The sequence below is a fragment of the Macaca mulatta genome, chromosome 15 (assembly GCF_049350105.2).
Source record: "Macaca mulatta isolate MMU2019108-1 chromosome 15, T2T-MMU8v2.0, whole genome shotgun sequence".
Taxonomy (NCBI): Eukaryota; Metazoa; Chordata; class Mammalia; order Primates; family Cercopithecidae; genus Macaca; species Macaca mulatta.
The window spans coordinates 58,476,218-58,498,848 of record NC_133420.1 but is presented as its reverse complement, the minus strand read 5'-3'; the positions used below and the strand labels follow the sequence as shown (position 1 = coordinate 58,498,848).

The window sequence follows — 22,631 nt, the reverse complement described above, 5'->3', positions numbered from 1 at the left end:
ATAGACAGGAAAACTGCAAAATGCAGTCGGCCATACAAGCATGAATTGTCTTGAACACAACAAGCAGACCTGAAGAGGGTTTGTGCGTCTCTCTCCTCTTGGCTCGAGTCACAACCCCATAATGTAAATCAAAATCACTTTTGAAAAAGGCTTTCGCTGTTCAGAGCGGCGTCCGCATTTGTACTCACCTGCGCGTCCCCCGCACCCCACCCGGCTGCCTCGCGGGACGGGGAGGGGGCGGGGCCTAGCCCAGCCCACCCCTCGCGATGCCCCGCCCCGTCGCTCCTGCGCCTGCGCCGTGCGCACCGACCGGCCTCGAGCGCCACGGCGGGAGGTAAGGGGCTCTCTGGAGGCCGCCTCTGGGGGCGTCGGGCCCTGATAGGCTTGGTGGGCCGGGCGCCCCGTGGCGCGCGCAAGAGGCGCTGGGAGGCAAGTGGGGCATTGGATCAGAAGTGCGAGCCCCATGGTGGCTGCTCCTGTCTTTCAGAAGTGGCGGAGCCTCTCTCGGTTTCGTTTTTGGAAGCTTTATTAGAAACTGGTATAGGGAGGCCGCAGAGGATGCGAGCGGGACGGCCTTCCGGGGTCGCAGGGTGGAAAAGTTTCCGACGCGCGTCCTGTCTCTGGCGCGCTGTAGGCCTCGGGTCGCCAGGGTCGCTGGCGTCTGGGTTCCGGGACAGACCCGCGCATCCGTTCGCTGGTGGGGGCGTTTGTTGTGTGTGGCCCAGGTGTGCTGTGGGTGACACTGCGAGGAATGACGCGACGCTCGAGGGTAGTGGGGAGTGGACAGGGAGCGAGAGGCCGAAAGCCCCTGCTCACCAGACCCAGAGGTGGTTCGCAGAAGGTCCCACCCCTTGGCTCCCTCCTTTTAGCTATCTGAGGTTCAGAGAGGAGACCTCACATTGACTTTTCTCTCCAAATTCACTGTCTCTTCCATAACTCAGAAACCCAAAGCGGCGGGCCCGAAGAAATCGGGCGCCACCAGTATCCCGAAAAGTGGGACCTCTGAGCCGATGGAAGGTGTTCGTCACTTTTGGGGGCTGGGTTTTCTGAGAAATGGGGTCTTTCACTTATTAATAACCTCCCAAGTAACTTACTGGGAAACATAAGTATTATGGTACCCATCTCATATTAGTTGTAAGCACTACATGATAAAGTTTGTAAAGCACCTGGCACAGTCCTGGCACCCCTCTCTCCAAGTATTAATGCAGTGAATACCATTGCAGTTCTTTGACTTCTAAATGTTTCTACCTGTCTTACGTGAAACATCTTCTTATACATAAAAAAACCTTTTTATTTTGAAATAATTTTACAATTACAGAAAAGTTTCAAAAGTAGTACAGAGTTCCCTATTGCTTCCATTAATAATTTTTTAGATACCATAGCGCAATTATCAAAAGCAGGAAGTTAGTATTAGTATAATACTATTAACCGAATTACTGACTTGTGATTTTTTTTTTTCCTGTATTAATGTCCTCTTTCTATTCCAGGATCTACTCTAAGACCCGACATTGCAGTTAGTTGTCTTGGGTCCTTGGTCTTCTCCAGTCTGTGACAGTTCCTCAGTCTTTTCCTGTCTTTACATTGATAGTCTTTTTCAGTCTTTATACTCTTTCTGATCTTTACGCTTTTGAAGAATGCTGGTCAGTTATTTTGTAGAGTGCCCCTCAAATGGGGTTTGTCCAGTGTTCTCTCATGAGTAGATTAAGGCTATGCTTTTTTGTTAAGAACACAAAAGTGTGTGTGCCCTTCTCAGTTCATCATATGAGCGTAGCTGATAGATATGACTTATTGCTTGTGAGGTTACTCTTGATCACTTGGTAAGAGAGTGTCTACTGGGATTCTCCAATGTAAAGGTCTTATTTTTTCTCCTTATAATTAATTGACATCTTGGGGGAGCTTTTAAACTGTACGCATATCCTGTTTCTCCTCAGACCTTCCCTTGCTAAATTTCACATCCATTGGTGGATCTTGCCTTCAGCAATCATGACTATGGTGTTCTAATGATGATTTTCTACTTTCCTCATTTCTTTATTTATTAATTGAAATTATTCTGTAAGGATGAGCTGCGCTTTTCCCATTTGTTTATTTGTATTCTGTTATTTATTTGTATCCATGTGGACTCAGATGTTTTTCTATTGGTTTTTATCTTACACTTGTGTTATTTTATGTGTGAAATTGTTCCAGCTTTGATCATTGGAGTTTTTTTTTTTTTTTTTTTTTTTCAGGTTGCTTTCTGTAGCTTTTCAGCATGCTTCCATCCTTTTTTTTTTTCTTTTTTGGAACTTCCTAATTTTCTGGTACCATATGATGCCCCAGGCTCATCATATGTTTTCTGTGCCTCAGCTCTGATAATCAGCCACTTCTCCAAAGACCCATAGTTTCTTTTTTTGGAGAATAGTATTTAAACACAAAGATCTGTGCTCTAGGGATGTTCATTGCTCTGGGGTAACATTACTTCCAGGGCCCCACAGAAGACACCAGTCTATACATATGCATACCCATGTATACACAAAGATCTGTATTTATTTCTGTATTTATTTATCCATATATTTTTTAAAAACAAAAGTTCATCCCAGTAGCTTTGCTTCTAGTCTAACACCACAGGGTTCATTCTAGTTTTGTCCCTTATTTTTAACTTCTTTATCTGACAGTGAGAAATCTGACTCTTGTAGTCTACAAAATGTTTTCTTATTTTTTCAGTCCTAGTATACACATAAAGTAATTTCAGGATTTCTGACCTATATTCCTGTGAGAAACACATTTACTAAATAGAGGACAGTGTAGTTCCTTTTGTCTCTAGTCTTACAGTATTCAGTTAAAATATTGTTTTCTAAAGTGGCTTAGATTATTTTTCTTCCTCACTTCTTTCAGTGTGGTTATGCTATTCATTTATAATACAGTTTATGTTTTTATAGTTTCTATTCCATTTTGGAGGGAAAGAGTCTAAAGGTAGACTAATTGAAGCTCCTCCATTATCATGTGCTATGCATATTGTGCTATTTGACTAGAGTGATAGGATTAGCAATGGTGAAGAAATATTTTAGTTCAGGCAGCATCTATTGAACAACAGGTGTGTTCAAAAAACATTTTGATAGGAATGATGGTAGATATAAAGATATCTCTTTGCAGTATAGAAAACAAAAGAGGCAGTGTGATAGATTGGGAAATGTTAATGTTAGACAAGTAACTGATATATTTAACATTTAATAACCTTTTATGAGAGAATAAGAGAAAGACATCCTCTGTAGTAAAACAGATATGTATGACATGAACAGGCAATTCATGGAAGTAAGAAATGCAATGGTTACAAAAAAATAGTGAGAAAGAATGAATAAAATCTAGTACTTGATAGCAGAACAGGGTGACTATAATAATTCAATTGTACATTTTAAAATAACTAGGAGTATAACTGGATTGTTTGTATCACAAAGAATAAATGCTTGAGGTGATGGATACCTCATTTACCCTAATGTGATTATTACACATTGTATGCCTGTATCAAAATAACTCATATATCCCATAAATATATACCTACAACTAATATATACCCACAAAAATTAAAAATTAAAAAAAGAAGAAATGCAGCAGGGCACGGTGCCTCATGCTTATAATCCTAGCACTTTGGGAGGCCAAGGCAGGTCGATCACCTGAGGTCAGGAGTTCGAGACCAGCCTGGCCAACATGGTGAAACTCCATCTCTACTAAAAATACAAAAATTAGCAGGGCGTGGTGGTGCGTTCCTGTAATCCCAGTTACTTGGGAGGCTGAGGTAGGAGAATCACTTAAACCCGGGGAGTGGAGGTTGCAGTGAGCTGAGATCACACCACTTCACTCCAGCCTGGGCCAAAAAAAAAAAAAAGAAAAGAAAAAAAGAAATGCAAATGGCTGATAAATCCATCCCGTTAGTAATTTAAGGAGTGCAAAGTAAAGCAATAATGAGACATCATTTTTTTCACCAATGGCATATCTTTTTTTTTTTTTTTTTTTTTTTTTTTTGAGACGGAGTCTCGCTCTGTCGCCCAGGCTGGAGTGCAGTGGCCGGATCTAGGCTCACTGCAGGCTCCACCTCCTGAGCTCATGCCATTCTCCTGCCTCAGCCTTCCGAGTAGCTGGGACTACAGGCACTGCCACCACGCCCGGCTAGTTTTTTTGTATTTTTAGTAGAGACGGGGTTTCACCATGTCAGCCAGAATGGTCTCGATCTCCTGACCTCGTGATCCGCCTGTCTCGGCCTCCCAAAGTGCTGGGATTACAGGCTTGAGCCACCGCACCCGGCCTCACCAATGGCATATCTAAGAATGATAATACTAAGTACATTGGTTGGAATATGGATAAATGGACATCGTGTTATGTTTCTGGTAGGAACATAGTAGGAATAACCTTTTGTGGGATATGGCAATATATATTAAAAAAAACTTTGAAAAATCTGTCTGCCTAATAATTCTATTTCTAGATATTTATTTTTTATTTTTATGTAAATTTTTTCAATTAATACACAATAATTTTACATACTTATAGGATACATGTGATATTTTGATACATGTATACCATGTGTAATGATCAAATCAGGGTATTTGGGATATATATCACCTCAAACATTTATTATTTTTTTGTGTTAGAAGCACTTCAGATCTTCTCTTCTAGCTATTTTGAAACACGCAATAAATTATTAACTATAGGTACCCACTGTGTTATTAAACATGAAAAATTTATTCCTTCTATCTAACTGTATGTTTGTACCCATTTACCGACTTCTCTTCATCCCTCCTGCCCCTTCCCATCGCTCTACTTTCTACCTCCAGGAGATCAACTTTTTTTCCCTGTTTTTATTTAAGAAATGGGGATCTCATTATGTTGCCCAGGCTGGCTTCTAATTCCTGGGCTCAAGTGATCTTCCTACCTTGGCTTCCTGAGTAGCTGGGAGTACAGGCTACATGTTCCATCCATGTTGCTATAAATGACAGGATTTCATTCTTTTTTTTTCTTTTTTTTTTTTTCTCCGAGACAGAGTCTCACTCTGTTGCCCAGGCTGGAGTACGGTGGTGATATCTGGGCTCACTGCAACCTCCGCCTCCTGGGTTCAAGCGATTTTCCTGCCTCAGCCTCCCAAGTAGCTGGGAATACAGGTGCATGCCACCGTGCCTAGCTAATTTTTTGTATTTTTAGTAGAGACGGGGTTTCACCATGTTAGCCGGGATGGTCTCGATCTCCTGACCTGGTGATCGGCCCGCCTCGGCCTCCCAAAGTGCTGGGATTATAGGCGTGAGCCACCACGCCCAACCCATTTTTTTTTTTAAATGGCTGAATGATATTTCATTGTGTATATATACCAAAATTTCTTTATCCATTCATCCATTGACAGACACTTAGGTTGATTCCGTATCTTGGCTATTGTGAATGCTGCTGCAATAAACATGGGACTGTAGGTATCTCTCTGATACACTGATTTTCTTTCCTTTTGATAAGTACCCAGTAGTGGGATTGCTGGATCATATGGTAGTTTTATTTTTAATTTTTTTGAAAAGCCTCTGTACAGTTTTTTGTTTTTTGTTTTTTTTTTTTGAGACAGGATCTCGCTGTGTTGCCTATGCGGTAGTGTAATAGTAAGAACACCATTTCCTGCAGGCTCACACTTTAGGGCTCAAGGGATCTTCCCACCTCAGTGTCACTGGGACTACAGGCACACACCACCACACCCAGCTAATTTTTAAATTTTTCAGAGAAGAAGGGTCTTGCTATGGTGCCCAGGCTACCCTCAAACTCCTGGCCTCAAGTGATCCTCCTGCTTCAGCCTTCCAAAGTGCTGAAATTATAGCTATGAGCCACCATACCCAGCCCATACTGTTTTTCATAATGGCTGTACTAATTTACATTCTCACCAACAGTGTATAAGAGTCCTCTTTCTCGCCAGACATCATGGCTCACGCCTGTAATCCCAGCACTTTGGGAGGCTGAGGCGGGTGGATCACCTGAGGTCAGGAGTTCGAGACCAGCTTGACCAACATGGCAAAACCCCGTCTCCACTAAAAATACAAAAATTAGCTGGGCGTGGTGGCATGTGCTTGTAATCCCAGCTACTCGGGAGGCTGAGGCAGAAGAACTGCTTGAACCCAGGAGGCGGAGGTTGCAGTAAGCCGAGATTGTGCCACTGCACTCCAGCCTGGGCGACAAGAGCGAAACTCTCTAAAAAAAGAAAGAAGAAAAGAAAAAAGAGGCTTCTTTTGCTACATCCTCACCAGCATTTGTTATTTTTTATCCTTTTGGTGATAGCCCTTGTAACTGGGGTGAGATGGTATCTCATTGTGGTTCTGATTTGCATTTCCCTGATGATTAATGATATTGAGCATTTAAAAAAATACCTTTTGGTCATTTGTGTGTCTTCTTTTGAGAAATGTCTATTCAGGTTCTTTGCCCACTTTTTTATGGAACTGTTTGTTTTTTTGCTGTTGAGTTGTTTGAGTTCCTTATACATTTTAGATGTTAGTCCCTTATTGGATGACTGGTTTGCAAATACTTTCTCCCTTTATATAGGTTGTGTCTTTGTTGATTGTTTCAAAGAAATAATTATAGATGGCAGTATGGATTTATGTGTAAGCAGGGTAATTACACTGTAGTTTGTAATAGTGGAAAATTGGAAACAACCTAAATAGCCAACAATAGCCAATTTGTAAAATTGTGAAGCATCTATGTAATTATAGAAAATTATTTACATGGAAACATTTTTATTATACTTCATCATGCTATTCAAAATAAATGTTTTATTTTCTTTCATCCACCCATTTATTCTATCCGGTAACAGTGTATTCTATTCATTGCTATTCCATATTCTATTCTTGCTATTCCACTCCTTTGGGTTTATTTTCTTTATTGTTAAAATATTCCTTTTAGTACTTTTAATGAGGAGCTTGGCAATAAACTCTCTTAGTCCTTGTATGTCTGAAAATGATTATTTTGCTTTCATTCTAAATGATAATTTACCTGGGAATATACCAACTCTCTCAGCACTTTGAAGGTATTTCTGTCTTTTAATATCTTGCTCTTAAAAGCAAGATATTATTGCTTTATCTGTCTTTTATCTCTCATTTGTTTTTTTATGATTCTTGTTCTTTAATGTTTTGCAATTTCCCTTCCATGTATTTAGGCAAATTTGGTTTCTTTTTAATTTATGCTCCGTGAGGCTGATGTGCTTTTTCAGTTTGAGGTCTTACATTTTAATTATCAGTATATTCTCTTTGAATAATTCCTTCTTACCATTTTCTTTGTTCTTTCTTTCTGGGACTCCTACTTGTTATTGAGCTTCTCATTTTATCCTTTATGTCTTTTTTATACTTTACATCTTTTTATTCCTCTGTGTTCTGAGTGATTTCTTCCAATCAATAATTGTCTCTTATCTATATAATTTACTGTTTAACACATCTTTTGAGATTTTCATTTCTAGAAGTTTTACTTGGTTTATATTCAGGCTGGCCTCTTACTGTTTCATAATATCTATTTTTTAAAAGATTTTATTCCTTCCTTTATGTTTTTGGATATTTAAAAATATACTTTCTTTAATTTCTTTTTAAAATTATTTTATTATCTTTAGTCCATTAGCTATGAATTTTCCTGTTTTGTTGGGTCTGTGGATGGTCTCTCTTGGTAATGAATTTCTCCATATGTCCCCAGTTTCCATTCACTGTTGCACCTGTTTTACTCTCTTTGTTTTTGTACCTGGAGATTTTCCTTTTTTACTTTTGAACTTGTGTCAGACATAAAAACCAAGTTACTAATGGGTAGGTATTAGAGGCAGTCTGTATAACTAACACATCAAGATTTTCAACTGTGAAAGAAAGGGAATAAATATTTAATGTTTTGGGGATGATAGATCTCTGAGAATCTCTTGAAACAGTGGGCTCTATTCTCCAAAATAAACTACATTCACTTTTTTTTTTTTTTGGTAGAGATGGTACTTCAGCATATTACCCAGGGTGGCCTTGAACTCCTGGGCTCAAGTGGTCCTCCTGCCTTGGCCTCCCAAAGTACTGGTATTCCAGACATGAGCCACTGTACCTGGCCCCTTCATTCATAAATTTTCATAAAGATTCAGGGGCTCCACAAAGTTTGTATGTGAATTCCTGTCTCTATAGACCCTGGACTAAGACAGCACTACTCAGTAGTATTAACATTCTCAACTTAAAATTTTTTAAACATGGGTGAGGTTGTGGTTAATGAAATGGCATGAAAGCATGGTTTACAACGGTGGCTTTCAAGCTTGGTTAAGCTGTGAAGCCCGTTATTTATATAAGCTCTGATAAGCTCCAATTCATAAAATAGTTGTAAGTAAAGTTTCTACAACTGAAGTGGGGGGTGGGGTCCTGGAACATGCTCACCTGTATACCCTACCCTTGTACTCTGGCCCCAAATGCATACCCTTGGACTTTCTGGAACACTAGTAGGAAACTACTGGTGGAGTGGAAAAAGTATTTCAATGTAATTTTAGAAAATCTGGGTTCTTATTCCAGCTCTGTCACTGGTTATGTGAGTCAGTTATAGGCAATACTAATCACTTTATTGAAAATGGAAGAGGCAATTTAAAGGATATCAATGAGAAGAGTTGCGTATTATGTTATAATATATTTGAAGTTGTGTAATTACAAAGTTACATTATGATGACATTAGATGTGAAGTTTGATACAAGCATCAGTGTTAAGCCATTTGATACCTTTTTTAAAAGGGTTATTCAATGTCCAAGATAGATCAGAAAATGAAAACTTGGATAGTATACTCCTATTTTTTTTTTAAAGTATTTATAAACATACATACATACTTACATAGAAAAAGGCCTGGAGAGACCTATGCCAAAATGTAAAGAGTGCATTTTGTACTCTTTGTAAAAGGTGAGGAGATGACTGCTGACTTTGTTTTTTTCTTCATTTATTTATATTGTCTGAACATTCTAAAATATAATTTTTGTAAAGAGAAAAAGATTTAAAAATCAGTGGTTTCATAAAGAAAAAACAAGTCACTCAAGCTCAACATTAAGTTGATATGTATTTAGAATAAATTGTAAAACTAATTAATTGTTGGCTTTTAAAAATAGTGGAAACTAATTTGAAAACATTTTTAAAGAAATATTTTTCTTTTAGGTTTTTCTATATGAGTGGAGAAGACAGCTGTTACCAGGGAGGTCATATATCATTTTTTTAGGATGTCTGAAGATGAAGAAAAAGTGAAATTACGCCGTCTTGAACCAGCTATCCAGAAATTCATTAAGATAGTAATCCCAACAGACCTGGAAAGGTTAAGAAAGCACCAGATAAATATTGAGAAGGTGAGCTGTTTCATTTACTACCACAAGAAATAATTACATAGTCTGATTTATATTGCTTGTTCATTTCAGCTAAATTTAGAGTATTAGATAAGAGGCTTTGCTGAAACACCTAGCTCCTATTGATTTAGCAACATTATGCATTTTTTTAGCTGGTTTTTCTGTTCTGCATATATACCTCTCATATATTCCTTTTTCTAGGAAGGGATATAGGAATAGAGTCTATAGTTTTGTGTTTGTTTGTTTAAGAGACAAGGTCTCGCTCTGTTGCCCAGGCTGGAGTGCAGTGGCATGGATCATAGCCCACTGCAACCTCAAACTTCTGGACTCAAGCTATCTACACACCACCATGCGTGGCTAACTTACTTTTATTTTTCGAAGAAACAGGTTCTTGCTTTTTTGCCGAGGCTGGTCTTGAACTCCTGGCCTCAAGCTGTCCTCCTGTTTTGACCTCCCAAAGTGTTGGGATTACAGGTGTAAGCCATGGCGCCTGGCCAAGTCTATATGTTTTTAATTGTACATATTGAGGTTTTAGGCAGTTAGTAATTAAGATACAAATTGATTGACAATACACTCTAATGTAAAGGCAGAGAACTTTGGCTAATCTACCTGCCTTAATTTCATTCACCCCATGGCAAGTTTTTGAACTTTGAGTGTGTGTCTTTTGGTAACTCATATCCTCTTTAGGTGTACATACATTAAAGAAGTAAATCATTGTGAGGTATGAGGGAATTTCCTTACTTCACTGCTTCCCTTTGAGGAAAGCTCACAACTGAGAAATACTGCCTAAGTCAGTTGAGGAAATAGGTGGAGGGAAGATGAATTAGTCTCAGGGACTATGGTAGAGGTTGCATAGAACCTGCCCTGGTCGGTGAAGTGGTTGTGGCGTTTTTGGAAACATCAAGTTTACTCAGTACTGAGCATTAATTTGGCAGATTATGTTGTCTTATTTGCTATGGGACAGGTTAGTGATATTTTTTGCTTCAAGAAGACTTTTCCCAGAATAAGTCTTAAGCTGCAGAACCTTCATTCATTCATTCATTCATTTGAAGGTTGGGAGTAGAGGATATGGTCATGAAGCCTTTCAATATAAACATTATTCATTACTTAACTCAGTAGCATATAGAAGTCAGAAAAGTGTCCCTCTTTCTTCCATAGATACCATCTCTCTTTCTAGAATTCAAGTCCTTTTAAAAGCGGAGAAAATCAGTTCTGAGAATATTAAAATGAAAAGTTTAATGCAAATATGTAAGTCTTTCTAGAATTCAGGATTAGTATTTTGTCATCCCTGCATTTCTTTCTTCTTTACTTATAAGCAATAAGTAATACTGTGACTTTTAAGGATGGAGAGGAATTGTTTAGTAAATGGGTTCTTTTTAACATGAATGGAAGCAAATAAAGGCCATTTCTTTCCTTTATTATCCTACTTTTCCTTTGAGGTTTGGCATGTCTGTCTTAGATTTTCTTTTTCTTATGTTTATTCTATACTAAAGTGCCTGCTGTCAGTACCCTCAGATCCTTGCTATATGTACCACCCAATCAGTCATCAATGGAAAAGCCAGGTGGGTGGGGATAGAATGGTTATATTACTGATTTCATTAATTGTGCCAGATGTCACAAGAAGATTATTCTAGAGTTACATCCATCCATCTCTGCCGGACATTTTTTTCTTTAGCATTTTATGAAATTTTTACTTACTGTGGAATTTTTAGACAGTATCAGAATAATTATAATTATAATGTAGGTGATATCATCTTAAGCCAAACAGTTAATTTTATACTGATCTATGTTTTATTCCATATCCTGGATCATTCCACTATATCTAGGATGTCTAGCTTAATTATGAAAGCAACTTTTTTTTATCTATATAGGATTGAATAACTTATTTTAATAGATATGTTATAGAAATGTAAAAACATTTAAAAGCTGCAGGGCTCAGTCTGGACAAAAGAGTTAAGAATTAAGTTTGGACTCCAGGTGTCTGACAGTGCCTCACTTTCAAAAAGGCATATTATTCTTGGAGGAAAGGTGTAGAAAGATAAAATATTCATTATGCTGGACATCAGTCATCCAATATGAATTTAAAAGAAGAAAGTCAGACTGAAGGGAAATTGAAGGTAAGCCTTAGTGGGGTGATTCTGCAACATCTGAAAACAATGAGCGTAGTGTGCTGTGGACACCTGGAGCTGTATTCCATAGGTCCTTCATTTTATTATACAAGATAAACTTGATTAGAATGTAATCCTGAAATTTGAAGTGTTATCATTCAGCTTTCTTGGCTAATGTAAGATAGACTTAAGCATTGTTAATAGGAATGACAAGATAGTAAGCCTGTAACATAATTTTCTTTGTTTTGTATTGTAAGGATTTGGGGAAAAACTTACTGTATAGCACATACTGTATTAATTATATGGATAAGGTACAAGAGGCAGAAAACTAAAAAATCATATGTTAAATAAGATAGAAATTTTTTTGTTTTGTTTTGCTTTTGTTTTTCGTCTCATAGTAACAGAGGTAGTCCAGGGGTACAGTGGCTGCTCAGCAATCTTCAAAGATCCAGGCTCTTTTTATCTTACTCTCCCATCCTCAACTTGGTTCTACCTTGTGTGTAAAATGGCTACTCCAGCACCAGCCATCACATCCACATTCCAGCTTGGATGGAATAACCACAATCATACCTTTTCTATGTTCTTTTTTCTCTCAGTGCATTTGTTGTCTCTCTCTCTCTCTCTCTTTTTTAAATAGAGACAGAGTCTCACTCTGTTGCCCAGGCTGGAGTGTAGTGGTGCAATTATAGCTCACTATAATGTTAAACTCCTGAGTTAAAGCAATCCTCCTGTCTCAGCTTCCTGAATAGCTAAGACTGCCGGTGTGCTCTACCATGTTCAGCTAATTTTTAAATATTTTTGTAGAGACGAGGTCTCACTACATGGGCCCAGGCCCATCTCATCTCAAAGCCCTGGCCTCAAGTGATCCTCCTGCATTGGCCTCTCAAAGTGCTAGGATTACAGATGTGAACAACCATGCCTGACCTCTCCTTTTCTTTTAAAGATAATTCTCTTTTCATTTTGTGGATGCAGTATAATAACATCTTTCTACAGTTTTTTTTTAAAATTTTCTTCTGCTTCTTTGTCCTGTTTTTCCCAAGTCCCTTTTTTCTTTCTTTCTTCTCTCTCTCTCTCTTTCTTCTGTTTCAGCATATAGTATTATAGGCTTTTCTTGGCTGACTGTTGATATTTTAAAGTGCTGATTGGAAGGTATGTGTGTAAATGTGTTTGTGTGTATGCATGTGGATAGCAGGTTAGAGTGGGGGCTTTGCTGTCTGGAGGGGTGAATAGCTGAGAATCTATTTTAATTGGAGAACCACTAGACATCAGTAACTCTAGGTCTTGTTAGCTGTTCAGTTTTAAGAAAGAGCAATCCTCCATCTCCTACCTGTTGGGGTATGTTTATTTTTTCAAAGGTGATAGTTGTGGCAGGGGTTGGGGTGGGGAGGTTGGAGGGGTGGATATAGTATGAATTTTGTGACCAGCCTTTTAAGCCAGGGGAAGGAAAGTAGGGGAGGAGGTGAGCAGGCTCACCACCATTCAGATATTTATTGTCCAGGCTTAATCTTCCTGGTTGTGGTGTGGTAACTGATCCCTGCCCTTAGCTGTGCTTGGTGTCCAGGATCCTTAGCGTCTCTAGCCTCTCCAGAGGCTGTCTCCTATAGTATTGTCTTGTGCAGTGGTGGAACAGGGCAGTTGCTTGGGCAAGTATAGAGGGGATCTGGTGGACTACCTGTTCATTACATAAACTTTCAACCAAACCTTTTGCATTTTGCCCCACCATACACTTCCATCAGGTTACCTGGTAGCTGGTACCTTCAGTTGCTTAGTCATTGTTTAGAGACGGGGTCTCACCATGCTGCCCAGGCCCATCTCATCTCAAAGCGCTGGCCTCAAGTGATCCTCCTGCATTGGCCTCTCAAAGTGCTAGGATTACAGACATGAACAACCATGCCTGGCTGTGGCTTGCTTCTCATTGCCACTCTCCCCCACCATGCACCCCTTCTACAGGCTTACATTTTAGCTTTCTTTGGCTTGCTGAGTCAGTTACAACATATCCATACTCTTTCCAGCTTCCAAAATGTTACAAAATGTTAAATTTTTTTGTTAGTTGATGTCTTCTATTCTATTCTCATTATTCTTGTGAATTTATACTTTCTAAAGTTCTTTGTTGTCATTTAGTGGGATTTTGGAAAAGAGTAGAGTTGAATATTTGTGTTCAATCTGCCAGGTTTAATGAGAAGGGAGATTATTTATTATAGGAAATAAATGTTAGCTTTTCATAGATATTTATTGATGTTTGCTGTTTCTTAGATTGTTAGCATTGAAGAATATGTAAAAGATGGATTTTTTTTTTTTTTTTTTTTTTTTTTTATTGAGGCGGAGTCTTCACTTTGTCGCCCAGGCTGGAGTGCAGTGGCACCATCTCGGCTCACTGCAAGCTCCGCCTCCCGGGTTCGCGCCATTCTCCTGCCCCAGCCTCCCGAGTAGCTGGGACTACAGGTGCCCGCCACCGCGCCCGGCTAATTTTTTGTATTTTAGTAGAGACGGGGTTTCACCGTGTTAGCCAGGATGGTCTGGATATCCTGACCTCGTGATCCGCCCGCCTTGGCCTCCCAAAGTGCAGGGATTACAAGCATGAGCCACCGCGCCCGGCCTAAAAGATGGATTTTTCAATCCTCAAGAAGTTTGCAGTCCAGTTAAGGAAATAAGATAGGAAATAGTCAAAGAATGATAAGAGGCAGCATATAATTACTATGAAAATGGATGGCATGAGCTATTCAAGCAACATGAAATCTGAACTGTGTAGTATAAAATCAGACATAATCAGTCTTATTTATTGTTAATCTGTGATTACAATGAAAGTATTTTTCACTTCTCTTTTTAGTGTGTGACTATCTGCTTTGATATTTTAATCAGCTTTCTCAACCTCGTTCCTTTTTTCTGACAGAACCCCATTCAGTTTCCTTCCTTTGTGTTTCAAGATAGGCAAGCCTCAGGACAGGTGGTGAATGATGATGGTCTGATGAATGCGGTAATTCCAATCTTGTCAATGTTTGGTTACCAGTGAACAATAGACATATCCTGTAGTTCTGGCCAGTTATACCTGAGGAAAAACCTGTTTGGGATATGGAAACTGGAAAGATTTTCCTGCTGTTATGAAGATATACAGATATGCATGGAAGGAAAGAGTCCCCATCTTCTTGGTCTTGTGTGTCTTCCTGTTGTATCTAGAACTGTAGCCAATCCTCTTGCAGCCATTAGGGGACAAATCTGAGGACAAAAGCTCCTTATTGATAGTAGTAAAGCAGCAACATAGAACTTGGACACCTGATGACCTTGTGAGCTTCTGAATTAAACTAACGTAGAGTCATCCTACTTCTAGATTGCTTTGTATGTGAGATAATAAATACTTATTATTAAAGCCATTTTTAATTTTGGGTTTTCTGTTGTTTGCAACCCAAAACATAGTACTTGGATAAATTATGGCACTGCTTTAATCTACCCTCCAGTGCCGCCATGCAAAGAGACAATACCAAAATGATATTTTGTGAAAGTAGTGCTGTTTAGCAATGCTTGTCAGGGATCTCAACTTAACTAAATTTGTAAGGAGTTACTTGTAATTTTTTTCACACATATCATTAAATCATTTTAAGTTTTTTTCTCCTTCTCAAACATTTGGACTGATAACTTTTAATAGTGTTTCCTAATTTAGTTATAAAATCGTGTAGTAAACAATAGGAATCTGAATTATTCCTTATTTTTCTTATAATTTGTTACAATAAGAAATAAAGTCATCTAGTTCATCCTCCACTTGATATAGTAATCTTTTCTAGTTTTCTAGACAAGTGAGAAAATAATAACAGTGGAGGGAGTAGTTGTTGTTTTCATTTGCTGAATGCTGTGTTAGGTGTTTCTATATATCATAGCATTTAATCCTTATAGCATCATTGTAGATTAGTTATTGTTATTGCCTTCGCTTTTTAGGTGGAGAAAGATTTAGAGTAAATTACTTGCTTGAGATGTCAGTAAATGTGTTAAACTTCTAATGTGCTTGAAATGTAGTGTGCTTCTGAAAAAAAGTGTGTTGAATGAATGAATATACATATACATGTATAGAGCCTAAGATTACATCATTTTAGAAGCCACTCTATACTGCCAGCTTTTTAAATTGACTTTGTAATCAACTAAATGAATTCCATAAGACTTTTTTTTTATGTGAATTATATCTATTGAATCAGATCACACCTATTTCTTATACTGGTGCAGTTGCTCTTTTTAATTTAAATGCTGGACTTTACAGTTATCATTGTTATATTTGTTATTATGTGGAATTGTGATCTTTCATCTATGTTAATCCTTCTAATTTATGTTATGTGCAAATTTGATAATTATGCATTCTTTGTTTTGAAGTCATTGATGAAAATGTTGGACAGGAAAGGGCCAGAGCATACTGGTATACTGTCACCATTTCTACACGCTCTCCCAAACCATCTCACTAATTATCTAGTATAGAATTTTCCCCAAGATTCACATTAAGATTTACAGCCTGCAGTGTTTTAAATATACTTTCTTTTGTGAAAATTGGGTCAATATTTGCAAGTCTCTAGGAACCTTACCAATTCTTTGCAGTTCTTCATAGATAAGCAGAAATATTTCTGTGATCACATTTGCAAGGTCTTTTGGTTCTCTCGAGTGTAATTTCCCTGGGCCTGTTGACTTGAAATCATTTAAAGTATCTAGATTTGTTCTTAATCTTCCTTTGATTTTTTTTCATCTTAATCATTTTATTTTAGATTTTTGTATTTTGAAGATCATTTTCCTCAATAAAGAAGGAAGGTGTAAAAACTATAGAGTTGAATAGTTTTGCTTTCTCTTTTACATCCATTGACAATATCCACCCTATCATTTGTCGCCTTTCAGACTCTATTGCATAGCTCAGTTACTTCCTACTCAACATTCCTGATGATACCATCCCCAGTCAGATATAAACACACCACCCTTACACAGTACTGGGCCACAGACCTTAAGGTTCATAGATTTAACATTCACATGTTTTTTGTTTTTGTTTTGGCTTTCAGATTATTTATCTCCTGGTCATCAAAGATTTCCTTTTTCTGTTTACCCAAAGGGAACAGGAGTCATTCTGTGTATTGGAAAATGTGACCATATTTGGTGAGGGTGGAGGGGTACAAAATATTGTGCAAATGAGGGATATTTACTGCCTTCTTGACTGTAGACTGAAGGAGGCAAGGACTTTGACATTTTCCCCAACGCCTATCTGTATTTCCAGTGCCTGTCACATAGTACATGCTCAATAGATATTGATTGAACTAATTAAAATTGTCCTTATCTACTGTCAAACTATAACAACCTAGAAGCGGATAGTCTTGCTGAACGAGAACATCAAGAAGACAGGAAGGGAGCAGAAGATATCTCTGTCAAGTCATCCTCTGTGTCTGTCATGTGTCCCACATGTGTGGTCCTAAATGCCACTGTCTCACAGTTGGCCTCTTACCAGGACCTAAGCCCTGTGGAGACAGCAACTTGCAGAGCCCCATTTAAGGGGTGGGCAAGATGGAATCACTCTGCTTAAGGAAGGTCTTCCCTATTCATGCTTTTGAAGCAGGAAAAAATGGGACTATCATTCACTAGTCTAATCTTACTGCTAAAATTAGACTGAGTGCTCCATCTCCAAACCTATAGGGCCGTGGTGTGGTGTCTGTCACACAGGCCAAAAGTTGTTCTTCCCAAGGTCCGGGCAGTGGAAGCAGTATAAACACTGATCAATGAACTCATCTGAATTTTAAAAGGATGAAGAAAATTGTTCCTCTCCACTGGAGGAACTTTACAAATGACCTTGACAAAGAAACCTCTCAAAACCTATAGAACCAAATTTTTTTTACAACCCTTTTTTATTCCCTTTTCTATGTCCTCCTTTTCCTCCTCCTCCTTCTTCTATTTATTTTCTCACTTTCCTTTGCTCTCTCTCTTTTTTTCTTCCAACTTTTATTTTAGGTTTAGGGAGTATATGTGCAGGATTATCACATGGGTAAATTGTGTGTTGCTGGGGTTTGATGTACAAATGATTTCACGAGGTAGTGAGCATGGTACTTGAACATTCACATTTTAATAATTCATGGGAAAGCTGCAAATGTCTATGATATTAGACAGTTGTAATAGTAAAACGATAATCTTCCTCATAAGATTATTGTAAGGATTAAGATATTATATGAAAAAAGCTTGCATGCAAGGTTGATACTTGGAAGTGGAGAATATAACAAGTAAGTTAGGCTACCCAGGCATTCAGCATAGGCACTGTGAATGGAAAAATCAACACGCAACATGTTTTCTCTTATACTCTCACTCAACAACAATAGTCACCAACACAGAAGACTTCTGTTACCAAATGTGTGTGAGTTGCTCCCCATATTTCAAGCAAGCAATCAGTTCAGCAGACCCTAGCTTAGGTATCTTCCAGTTGAATTCAATTCTGATGCTATAGACCTAGAGATAGCCTCCGAAACCACAGTTTGAGAGCCAAGTGCCACAAGACCACACCCTTCCCTCCCACCAGTCACATGTCCAGGCCCTTGGAACTTCTGACCAACCAGCTTCAAGTTGGAGTTCCCACAGCTCCCTTTTTGAGCTCGATTAATTTGCTGGAATGGCTCACAGAACTCAGGGAGACAATTTACCAGTTCTTTATAAAGGATATTACAAGGGATACAGCTGAAGAGATGCATAAGGTGAGCTATGAGGAAATGGGTGCAGAGCTTCCATGCCCTCCTTGGAGACACCACCCTTCAGGAACCTCCATGTGATCAGCTCTCTGGAAGCTCTCCAAATTCTGTCCTCTTGGGCCTCTTATGGAGACTTCATTGGATAGGCATGATGGAAGCATGGACAACCATGTCAAAATGTGATTGGACAAAACAGGTATGGTCTAATAGTAACAGACTGAGTGGAGAAACCCCAACAAGGCCTGTCTGTTCAGATTCTTATTGGCCTCTCCATGTATCATGTCTTCCTCCAGGGTATGGGGCAGGACCCCTTCTGACCCACAATGGGTTTGGAGTCCTGCCATTGGCAGGTTCAGAGGGCAGGAGGGCAGAGAGAGGTTCTGTTTCCTGAGGTCTGCTTTGGACACTGAAAGTGCCCCAGCATTGTAACAAAAGACTAACAAGGGCCATGGGAGTTATGGTCAAGGAACTGTGGACAAAGACCAATGTATATATATTATATATATGTAATATTTATATAATCATAATATCACAGACACCATCAGTTAATAGTTTCTAATGCATTAGATTCAGAACGTTTCTGAGATATATCCTTTGTGTTATTGGTTTTGTATTTTTGATATTTGGTAAGCAGAGTGAGGTGAGTTACTCTTAACTACCCTATGGGGTAGATATTATTTATCTTCAAGATACAAGTAATTCTCAGTTTATGGCCTGCAATCATTGGGCCACCTGTTAATGTTAGGTAGCTTTCTGTAGATTCTTTGATATTTTCTATGTAGACAATCAAGTAATCTGTGAAGACAATTTTATTTTTTTCTAGTCTTTGCCCCGCCCACCCTCTCTCCCTTCTTTCCTTCCTTTTTTAATCTTACTGCCCTGGCTAGGGCCTCCAGTATGAAGTTGAGTAAGAGTGGTGAGATCAGACATCCTTACCTTCTTCCCAATATTAGAGAATGGTCTTTCACCACTTAAGTATGATGTTAAATGTTGGGGTTTTGTAGATTCCTGCTATCAGGTTGAGAAAGTTAATTTCTATTTTTTAGTTTGCTGAGAGTTTTTATAATGAATAAATGTTCAATTTTGTCAAATTATTGTCTTTAAATCTACCATCTTGCTATTTTTGTCTATTTGTCCATCTGTTTTCCCTCTTTCTTTTGGTTTAATTAAATATTTTTTATGATTCCATCTTTTTTCTTTTGCTGGCTTATTATACCTCTTGGTTTTTTATTTTTTATTTTTTTAGTAGTTGCTTTATGGTTCAGAGTATATATCTTTAACATCACAGTCTCGCTTCAAGTAATGTTATATAATTCACTTCACATATAAGAACCTTTTAACAGTATACTTCCAGGTCCTCTCTTAGGGTCTTTTTACTATGGTTGCTATACATTTTACTTCTGCATATGTTATCAACCCCATTTGTTTTCATTATTTTTGCTTTAAATTGTGTTATTTTTTAAAGAGATTGTAAAAATAAGAAAAAATATTTATATTTACATATATATCTGTATGTGCCATTTTCAATGCTCTTCATTCGTTTGTGTAGAACCCGGTTTCTGTCAGGTATCCCTTTTCTATCAACTTGAAGTACTTTTTTAAACATTTCTTCTAGCACACCTTTCTGCTGGTGATGGATTCTATCAGCTTTTTTATGTTTAAAAATATCTTTGTTTTGCCTTATTTAAAAAAAAACTTTCTCTGGGGATAGAATTTTAGGTTGCATTTTCTGTCGTTTTCAAATACTTCCAACATGTTGTCCACTGTCTTCTGGCTTGGATTGTTTCTCACAAGAAGTCTTCTGTCATTCTTATCTTTGTTTCTTGGTACTTCATGTGTCTTTTTTCTTCCTGTTTTTAAGATTTTTTTCTTTATTTATTTTAAGTAATTTTACTGTAATATACATTAGTATAGCTTTCTTCATTTTTCTTGTCCTTTGAACTTCTTGGATCTGTGGTTTTATCATTTTTCTCAAATTTAGAAAATCTTTGGCCATTAAGTTTTTCAAATTATTTTTCTCTCATGGAGTCCAGTTTCATGTATTTTATATTGTTTTCATTTGGCCCATGACTTGTTGATCTTGGTTAATTTATTTTCAACTTATTTTTCTCTGTGTGTTTCATTTTGGATAGTTTCTACTGCAATTTCCATAGGTTTACTAATCTTTTCTTCTGCATTGTCTTATCTGCTATTAATCCCATCTAGTGCATATTTTAATTTCAGATACTCTTTTTTAATTCTATTAATTTAATATTTTAAAATATCTTTTATGTCTTTTCTTCTAATGTGCTTATATTTTCTTCTACCTTCTTGAATACATGGAACACATAATAATAACTGTTCTTAATATCCTCATTTATTAATTCCATTATTCCTATCATATCTGGGTCTATTTCTGTTGATTGGTTTATCTCATTGCATATCATATTATTCTGCTTTTTTGCATGCATGGCAATTATCTTTTGGATACCAGACATTGTGAAATTTACTTTATTGGGTACTGAATATTTTTAAATTTCTTTAAATATTTTTTAGCTTTATTCTGAAACACAGTTTAGTTGGGAACAGTTTGATCCTTTTGAGTCTTTCTTTTTTCTGATGGAGTCTCACTCTGTTGCCCAGGCTAGAGTGCAGTTAAACAATCTCGGCTCACTGCAAGCTTCGCCTCCTGGGTTCACGCCATTCTCCTGCCTCAGCCTCCCGAGTAGCTGGGACTACAGGCGCCCACCACCACGCCCAGCTAATTTTTTGTATTTTTAGTAGAGACGGGGTTTCACCGTGTTAGCCAGGATGGTCTCGATCTCCTGACCTCGTGATCCGCCCGCCTCGGCCTCCCAAAGTGCTGGGATTACAGGCGTGAGCCACCGTGTCTGGCCTTGAGTCTTTCTTTTAACCTTTCTTGCTTAGGACCAGAACAGCCTTTGGTTCAGGGCTAATTTTTTCCTACAAAGAGCACTACTTTGGAATATTCTACCTGATACCCAGTGTATTCCAAGGTTTTTCCACTCTGACTTATGGTCACATGAACCATTTCTAGCCTTGTGTGATCTCCGGGAATTATTCTACCTGTTCTTTTTCTGACCACGGGTACTTCTCTGACATGCATGTGTGGAGGAGTCCTTTGCTGAAGACTCAAAAGGAAAACCCTGCAGATCTCTAGCATTCTCTCTCAGCGTATTCCTCTCCTCTCAGTGCAACTAGCCCTTCACCATGCAGCCCTCTCCTCTCTGGTATTCTCTGATCCATGAATTCTGATAGCCTTGACATCTACAAATTCTCAACTCTGTTTCCTTAGTGTTAATTTTTCTTGAAACATCACAACAGATTAGTAGTGGGCAATAAATTTAAAAGTGGTTTATTTTCAAACATGAACCTCTGGCTTCCTTTCTCAAACTTTTATTACTGTTATAACACTGCCTAAAAGAGCTTTCACACTGGATCTGATGGCATCAATTAAATTTTTCCTATAAATGAAAGTGGTTTGGTAGTGATTTTAAATTTATGTTTGGTAAATACATGTTCAGTATGGTCTGATTGTTTTTTGTTTTTTTTTTTTTTTTTTTGTTTTTTTTTTTTTTGTTTTTTTTTTTTTTTTTGAGAAGGAGTCTCACTCTGTTGCGCAGGCTGGAGTGCAGTAGCATGATCTCAGTTCACTGCAACCTCCACCTCCCGGGTTCAAGTGATCTCCTGCCTCTGCCTCACAAGTAGTTGGGATTACAGGCACCTGCCACCACGCCCAGCTAATTTTTTTGTACTTTTAGTAGAGACGGAGTTTCACTATGTTGGCCAGGCTGGTCTCAAACTTCTGACCTCAGATGATGCGCCCACCTCAGCCTCCCAAAGTGCTGGGATTACAGGCGTGAGCCACTGCGCCTGGCCAGTCTAATTGTTTTAAGCTTAATAGTTATTGTTTAGTTCTTAGATGATGTAAAAATTTTAGGAGTATCAAAAGAAGTTTTTGCTGCATCATTCTTTACCAAATTTTAAGAATTGTGCAGAACAAGGAATATAAAAACGCCCTAGAAATTTTTTTAGTGCTCTACTCTTATAATCTATGTTTTCTATGCATATATGAGGGCATTTTTATATTTCTGTCCTTTCAAATTATTTCTAGGTTGATTTTTTGGGGATGTATAAAGTACCAAAAATGTGTTTAATGTAGCTGGTCACATCTGCTAACATTTTAATTATTTGATTTTTAAATTTTGAATAAAAATAATATATGATATTTGGTGTTGATATTTATATTCTGTATAAATATTCGGCTATAATGTTATCACATATTCCTATGGTTCCTATCAAATGAAAAAATTCCCATGATTCTGTTCCCAATTCTTTTTGGATGATACTCTGAAAGGTAACAATTGCCTTGGTAAAAATGAAAACATATATATTAAAAGTTCAGTCTCATTTTTTATTTACTCTCTAGTCTGTGGTTTCAGTGTTACTTTTTTAAAATTCAGATTTTTAGTTTTCAATACTTTACACTATCATTGACAAACATGTACAATTTTTCATATACAATAAGAATAT

The 22,631-nt window shown here is 37.9% G+C and overlaps 1 protein-coding gene across 2 annotated transcripts in view; it reads left to right on the top strand.

Moving 5' to 3' along the window:
• The first annotated feature begins 298 nt into the window (after positions 1-298).
• STX17 (syntaxin 17) overlaps positions 299-22,631 on the top strand; it is a 71,839-nt gene continuing 49,506 nt past the window's right edge. Inside the window, 3 exon segments of one of the 2 annotated variants that reach the window (NM_001194798.2) lie at positions 305-334; positions 7,941-8,102; positions 9,126-9,310. In NM_001194798.2, coding sequence (NP_001181727.1) covers positions 9,188-9,310 — 123 coding nt within the window. In that variant the 5' untranslated portion in view covers positions 305-334; positions 7,941-8,102; positions 9,126-9,187. 2 annotated transcript variants of the gene reach the window in all.